The sequence below is a fragment of the Macaca fascicularis genome, chromosome 7, assembly GCF_037993035.2.
Source record: "Macaca fascicularis isolate 582-1 chromosome 7, T2T-MFA8v1.1".
Taxonomy (NCBI): Eukaryota; Metazoa; Chordata; class Mammalia; order Primates; family Cercopithecidae; genus Macaca; species Macaca fascicularis.
The window spans coordinates 87,096,508-87,104,470 of NC_088381.1; the positions used below are offsets into that span (position 1 = coordinate 87,096,508).

Below are 7,963 nucleotides of genomic sequence, written 5' to 3' on the forward strand. Positions count from 1 at the left end.
GAAGAAAGTCATATCCTTTGCAGCAGCATGAATGCAGCTGGAGGCCATTATCCTAAGTGAAATAACACTGAAACAGAAAACCAAATACCACATATTCTCACCTACAAGGGGAAGCTAAACATCGAGTACAGATGGACATAAAGATGAGAACAATAGACACCATAGACTACCAGAGGGAGGGTGGAGGAAGAGAGAAAAGAGTTGAAAAACTCCCTGTGGGGTATTATTCTTGCTACCTGGCAGGTGGAATCATTTGTACTCCAAACCTTAGAATCATGCAGTATACCTTTGTCTCAAACCTGCACATGTACCCTCTGAACCTATAATGAAATTTGAAAGAAAAACCCCAAATGTGGTCACTGTAGGCCAGAAGCTAAGATGTGGTATAACTGAATGGTTATCAATTAGGAACAGACGTAAAAGTAACAATCTCTGTGCTTGATTTTAAGATCAGGTCTATGTGCCATGTTTTATCTAGTCTAACATTGATGGGCATTTGGGTTGGTTTCAAGTCTTTCCTATTGTGAATAGTGCTGAGATAAACATACATGTGCATGTGTCTTTATAGTAGAATGACTTACAATCCTTTGGGTATATACCCAGTAATGCGATTGCTGGGTCAAATGGTATTTCTAGTTCTAGATCCTTGAGGAAACACCACAATGTCTTCCACAATGGTCGAACTAATGTAAACTCTCACCAACGGTGTAAAAGCGTTTCTATTTCTCCACATCCTCTCCAGCATCTATTGTTTCCTTTTAAATGATTGCCATTCTAATTGGTGCTAGATGGTATCTCATTATGGGTTTGATTTGCATTTCTTGCAGCCATAAAAAAGAATGAGTTCATGTCCTTTGCAGGGACATGGATGAAGCTGGAAACCATCATTCTCAGCAAACTGACACAAGAACAGAAAACCAAACACCACATGTTCTTACTCATAAGTGGGAGTTGACCAATGAGAACATATGGGCACAGGGAGGGGAACATCACACACCAGGGCCTGTTGGGGGATGGGAGGCAAGGGGAGGGATAGCATTAGGAGAAATACTTAATGTCGATGATGAGTTGATGGGTGCAGCAAACCACCATGGCACATGTATACCTGTGTAACAAACCTGCACATTCTGCACATGTATCCCAGAATTTAAAGTATTTTTTTAAAAAAGACCAGGCCTAATTCAGATAATATGTGTGTATGTATGTGTGTTTATGTGTGTGTGTGTGTGTGTGTGTGTGTGTATTCATATAAGTAACATATTTTACTGCATAGATTCAAAATTTTTTTGCCTGCCTCTTTCCCAGGGGAGGGGTGCCCATAACTTCCGTTCAAATTTCAAGAGAAATTCTGAATATATTGGTTTCTCCCATGGCATTGTACATATTAATGCACTTAGTAGTTAAATGAATTATGAATAAATTGGGGGTAAATTTTACAAATAAATGCAAAATAAAAGTTTTTTGCCTACAACTGTAAAGAAAAAGAAAAAAAGACTGACTCTCCTTGTGTATGAACTGTAAGTTTATCTCTTTTGCCCATTTTCCTATTAATACTTTGGGTTTTTTTTAGAAGTTCCATATGTATTATAACTACTATTTTAATATGTGAGTTATAAGTAGTTTCTTCTTGCCAGGCGCGGTGGCTCACGCCTGTAATCCCAGCACTTTGGGAGGCCAAGGCGGGTGGATCACAAGGTCAGGAGATCGAGACCACAGTGAAACCCCGTCTCTACTAAAAATACAAAAAATTAGCCGGGCGCGGTTGTGGGCGCCTGTAGTCCCAGCTACTCGGGAGGCTGAGGCAGGAGAATGGCGTGAACCCGGGAGGCGGAGCTTGCAGTGAGCCGAGATCGCGCCACTGCACTCCAGCCTGGGCGACAGAGCGAGACTCCGTCTCAAAAAAAAAATAAAAAAAAAATAAGTAGTTTCTTCTCACTTATCTTTTAACTTTTCTGATAATTTTATTATGCATTAAAAATTAATTTGATAGTCAATGTTATCCATCTTTATCATATTCATAGATTATAAAAACATTAACTTGTTTTCTTTTAATGTTTGTAGAGTTTTTTGAAAAAAGAGTTATGTCTTGAACTCACTTAGAGATTGTCCTGGCATTTGGTGTAACAAATAGATTAAATATATATTTTCCCTTATTGCTATCCAATTATCCCACCATCACATTAGTAGGTCTTTCCCCCCTGCACTGATTTGAGATACTGTCATCATTATTTACTACTTTTATTATGTGTTTTTAATCTGCTTATGAATTTTCTATTCTACTTTTCCTAAGATAAACATAATTTTAACCCTCTTATCATCTGACTCTCCTTATCTAATAATTCAAGTCACATTTTGACAGACTGGATTCCTTTTTTCTTAGAATATTTAATGTTCAATTTTGTTCTGACTCAGTGATTCTCCCTGGAAAGAGAAGATATTTGTCAGAATCATTTGTTAAGGATTTTTTTTTCAATTTATATTTTCCTTTACTTCTATCTTAAATTTTCGGCATGCCTTTCTAGGGCGGTAAGGTGGAAGTATATGAGTACACACTTGCACACAAATATACACACTTCCACTTACAACTACAGTATCCCAAATGAGCATCTGTTAAGATTGGAATGTGTCATATTTCATAAGAATGCTGGGAAAAAATCAAAGTTGAAACTTTTGGCTTTGTTGATATATAGGATTTTAATAGTATCTAATGTTTATTAATGCTTAATATGCCTCAAAGTGGGCTATTTGATTTATATCTATTTTGTCATTTTCCTTCATAATAACCATGCATAATAGGTATTATCTCCTGTTTATAAATGTAGAAACTAAAACTTATGAAAACTAAGTAATGTGTCCAAAATCGTGATTAATACGAGCCAGTAGATTTGAACCCAGCTCTTTTTTTTTTTTTACTTTAAAACCTGTGCTTTCAAACATTAACCATGGAAAATGACATAGATGGATCCAAGTAATATACTTTTTTTTTTTTTTTTTGAGACAGAGTCTCACTCTGTTGCCCAGGCTGGAGTGCTGTGGCATGATCTTGGCTCACTGCAGGCTCCGTCTCCTGGGTTCACGCCATTCTCCTGCCTCAACCGCCTGAGTAGCTGGGATTACAGGAGGCCGCCACCACGCCCAGCTAATTTTTTGTAGTTTTAGTAGAGATGGGGTTTCACCGTGTTAGCCAGGATGGTCTCGATCTCCTGACCTCGTGATCTGCCCGCCTTAGCCTTCCAAAGTGCTGAGATTACAGGCGTGAGCCGCTGTGCCCGGCCCCAAGTAATGTAATTTGTGCCACATGATGAGAGACTGGATCCTTCTAAATTGTTTCTACTGCTTATGAGCAGTTATACCACAGATGTCAAATACCTAGAAGGCGCATTTCACATTGGCAAAATTACTCTTCCAGTCACTCTTGATAATGCCCTCATGGATTGTGGGTTGTTACAGTGGTGGGAGGGTGAAGTATGAACGCTTATAATGGGAGGCATTTGTTTTTCAAACCTCTTAAAAGTTGACATATATCTCCTTACCAATAAGCATATATTTTTTAAATTAAGCATGTGACAGTTCTTTTTTTATGTTTTTCACAAAATGGGCCAAATAAAAATAGTAAAAAATTTATAAGCTAGGCTATATTTTCTCTCCTTTCTTCTACTAAACTTCTACTGAACACACAGGAAGGTACAGGTGTACACAAATACTATGTTTATGCCTTTCTTTGTTTTAAGAATTAACAAAATAATATTTTGAAAGCATGATAAGTTTGTATCTATATTCCAAAATATAACACACAAGTTGTTGAAAGATAAATTGAGGCAATGTATGTGAAAGTTCCTAGACGATTACTAAATTATATGGGAATGAAAGGCACAATTTTCATGAGCTTTTACTAAATAACTTACCAACTTCACTATATTTTATGTCATTATCTGAGATTAATCTCACAGTGATATAAGATTTAAGACTTTATAGAATGCACATCCCATTTTCTCAGCCGTCTTATTGCAGTCTTCATGTCTTTGTTCCTCAGTGTGTATATAATTGGGTTCAAGAGAGGGGTGATCACAGAATAAAATACAGCAAGGAATTTATCTAATGACTTGATGGGGAATGGCCAGGCAGAAATAAAGACACATGGTCCAAAGAACAAAAGAACTACTGTGATGTGAGCAGTCAAAGTGGACAGAGCTTTGGATGACCTATCTGAAGGGCGATGTTGGATGGTCATTAGGATGATAGTGTATGAGATGATTAGAAGAACAAAAGAACACACAGTGAGCACACCACTGTTAACAATGACCATAATATCTAGCTTGTAGGTATCTGTACAGGCAAGTTTGATTACCCTAGGAAGGTCACAATAAAAGCTATCGACCTCATTGGGACCACAGAAGGGTAAGTGAACGGCAAAGGCCAACTGGCTCACTGAATGGAGAAAGCCAATTCCCCATGCAACAGCCATAATGCCGACACATGCACTGCCACACATAATTGTAGTATAGTGCAGGGGTCTGCATATTGCTACATATCTGTCAAAGCCCATGGCTATGAGGATTACCATCTCACTCCCACCAAAGAAGTGAAGGAGAAATATCTGAACAAGGGAGCCCTTGAAAGAGATGGCTTTGCGCTGGCTGAAAAAGTCAGTAATCATCTTGGGGGCTGTGACTGAAGACAGAGACAGATCAATGACTGAGAGGTTGGCTAGCAGCAAGTACATGGGAGAGTGAAGGTGGGAGTCAGATACCACTGTTATGACAATAAGAAGGTTTCCAAACACGATTCCTCCATAGAATACAAGAAACAACACAAATAGGAAGATTTGGAGTTCCTGAGAATCAGAGAGACCCAGAAAAATGAATTCAGTCACTATGGAATTATTTGTTTCACTCGTTGATTCATTCCAGGAAATAGCTGCTTCAGTTACCTTGAAGAAGAGAATGAGAAGGAAGTCAGAATTATTATATTCAAATTCAAAGCCTCATTTTGTATCATTCTGCTCACTCTTACAGTGACTTTCTATACTTGATTACTTAAAGACATTCAGAATTCAACAACCGAAGATCATAATTTTATCTCACACTACTTCCCTGGCTATGCCTTATAATTCAGTTATCTTGATCTTCTCAGTGTCTCCATTAATGTTAGGTTTATCCCTAATATAAAATACCATTATTTATGCTTGTCTCTCTGCCAGATTAAGTCTATGCCACAACCCTATGTTTATCTCGTTTTTCTTTGAACTACAAAACAGTTTGTAGCGCACATGTTATTTGGTGATATTAAAGTTCTTAAGAGAAAAAAATAGGCCAAAATGAAATGAAAGATAAAAAATAGCAAAAAGAAAAAATAATATCATAAATATAATACTTAAAAATTAAGAGAGGATAAAAGAATAGGGAATTCAAAAGTGAAATGAGAAAAAGTGAGGAAAATGCAATAAAGTTTAAATGAGAGAAAGTGTGAAGGAGTTTCATAGGAGATAAAATTGATAAGAGATTTTGGAATGCTTTCTAAAGGATTTCTGTTTTATTATAGAGACAAGAACTACTGAAGAATTTTGAATGATTGTTTAATTTAGCTCTGGATTCTACGTGAATTGGAAGGGAAGGAGCTTGGGAATGAAGCCAAGTAATTATTTTAAGCCTAGCAATAGGTGATAACTGCAGGTTGTGGTTGTATGAGCAGGAAAGGGGTGAATGAAGACCTGTAAGATCCCACTGAGCAACATATTAAAGTGGTTAAGATGTGAGCTTGTGTGCCAGGAGGCTTGTGTTCAAATCCTGGGTATATATCTACTATGTATCTGAATGACCTTAGACAGGTTACTTAAGTGATTTGAGTCTTACGGCCACATCTGGAAAAGATAGGTGATAATGACACATCTTTATAGAAGTTCTGTGAGGATTGGATATGACCAGGTATATAAATTTTCTAGCAAATAGTAATGGTCAATATGTAATAGCCATTATTGAGGTACTGATAACAAAATATTTTTTCAGCAAGATGTGGAAAATAAAAAAAAAGTTATTCCAGTTCTTTAGTCTAAGTAATTGGGAACATTGTGATGGCTTTAACTCCGATAATAATTATAACAAGCACTAGTATAACAATATATTAGATACAGATCCCTTTTAGGAGCAGAAATAAATACGAAAAAAGGTAAAGGATAGTGATAACTGTCTAGACACGAGGAGGTATTGTTGGGGCACCTTTGTAAGTTGCTATCTGCTAGGTGAGAGACTGAACGCTGACTTCTGGGCATGAGTTGAGAGCCATTTCAATTGTGTATGGAGGAGAGAAAATAAGTACTGTTTCAAGAAGTTTTGCAGTGAAGAGAAGTAACAAATAAAAGGTATCCTGAAGGTGAGGTATAGCCATATTAACAATCTTTAGATTAGGTATAAGAGTTAATGGGCAAGTAAGATGTAAAAGAGAGAAATGGAAATTGATGACTAACATTCCATGGGAGATGTGAAGGTATGGCGTTTACACTTGGCATCTTTTTTGGAGGAATACTGTTATTTGTTTTTTGCTGTTTTTTAAATCACAGTAATTCATAGTGCTTGGAAATTCCACTTTTCTCTTTACTACTCTGAATCCCATGTCTTAGTCTTTCACACGCAAGCAGCATATTACTGTTTTTAAAGTCCTATAAAAATTTAGTGATTCTAAATTTTTTTAAGAATAAAGAGAAGCCTAATAGTGGAAGACATCATCAACATTCAGTTCAGTTCTCTTCTGCTTAGCACAGTAGTAAATATAATCATACTAATCCTTGACATTACAAATGATAGGATTTTTATTGTGAGATAATTTCTGTCCTGACTGATTGGTTGAACTGTTTCTTTTGAATCAAAGTGTGCAATTTAGAATAGACCTTAGATATGTGTTGATATAAAATTAATTCATTTCATTGATCGACAAGGACAAACTTGAAATTATATTTCCACATGAAATATGCCAAGGATGAGATTGACCCAAGGGTTCTCATCTGTAGCAAAATACTTTCTATGATGGTTGTTGTTAGTAAGAATTCAGGAATGCTTTTCTTTAGAAAAAGGAATTTCTTGCTAACGTAGTTAAGACATTTCTCTCCTGAATTTATGCTGCGGAGGGGATCCTTCACCACCATAATTCTTTCAAAGCTCATTTCTGACTTTCCAAAAATTATTCAAAAAAATTTAGAAGAATTGTATTTATTCTAAGTTGAACATTAAGTTTAGGCCCATTAAAGGAGTTCTTCAGAATCTTACACACTCATTGTAGCAACCAGGAAGAGCCAGTCACTGTTGAAAGGTAAAATCTTTCATGCCGTAGATTATTCTTGGAATTCAACCATTAGAATTTTGCATTTACAAAAAAACCTTTTACCTAGGTTTAAAGAAAAATGCCTTGTGTGTCCTTATACTAAGTCTCAGTGAGATGGAAGTAGGCATTTGGGTTCTGGCACAAATTCACAGTGTAATCATGGGAATATCATTTAAAAATCTCTGGGCCTTAGCTTTCCTGTTTTTAAATGAGTTTATTCCATCAAAAACTCTAAAAATCCTCACAACTCTAACAGTATGATTTGCACCTTTATGTGAAAGAAATGCCCCAAACCAGGTTTCACTGGTATTATAAAAAGGAGAGAAGGAGGTGGGCAAGAAACACCGGACATGGGGAAAGATGGGGAAGAGGACCATTAAATGGGGAGAAAAGAACAAATTAGCCCAGAAGAGTCAGGAGGAGGACTCGACAATTGTTGCCAGCATAATACTTATAACAAGGGTTATTCTTACTAACATTATTCATATTAATTCCTCTAAGTATTTAAGCTAACTCTACAGAATCCTTTCATTTTCCCAGAAGGTAAACACAAAATGGAATTATGCAGAATGGATTCCTACTAATGGAATCATCTCATTGTCAATAAAATGCTACAATTTGGTTCATTCTTCTAATATATTTGTTTCCA

The 7,963-nt window shown here is 36.4% G+C and overlaps 1 protein-coding gene across 1 annotated transcript; it reads right to left on the minus strand.

Moving 5' to 3' along the window:
• Window positions 1-3,961: 3,961 nt before the first annotated feature.
• Window positions 3,962-7,666, minus strand: LOC102138802 (olfactory receptor 4F4). Its single transcript, XM_015453279.3, has 2 exons — window positions 7,583-7,666; window positions 3,962-4,930 (listed from the first exon to the last, which is right to left on the minus strand). The coding sequence occupies exons 1-2, from the start codon at window positions 7,664-7,666 to the stop codon at window positions 3,962-3,964; spliced, it is 1,053 nt and encodes a 350-aa protein (XP_015308765.3).
• Between the last annotated feature and the right edge of the window lie 297 nt (window positions 7,667-7,963).

Excerpts from the sequence above, each read along its gene's own strand:
- LOC102138802 (XM_015453279.3), bottom strand. The coding sequence starts at position 7,666 with ATGTCCGGTGTTTCTTGCCCACCTCCTTCTCTCCTTTTTATAATACCA. Across the intron at positions 4,931-7,582 it reads GGCATTTCTTTCACATAAAG|GTAACTGAAGCAGCTATTTC; the intron begins GTGCAAATCATA and ends CTCTTCTTCAAG.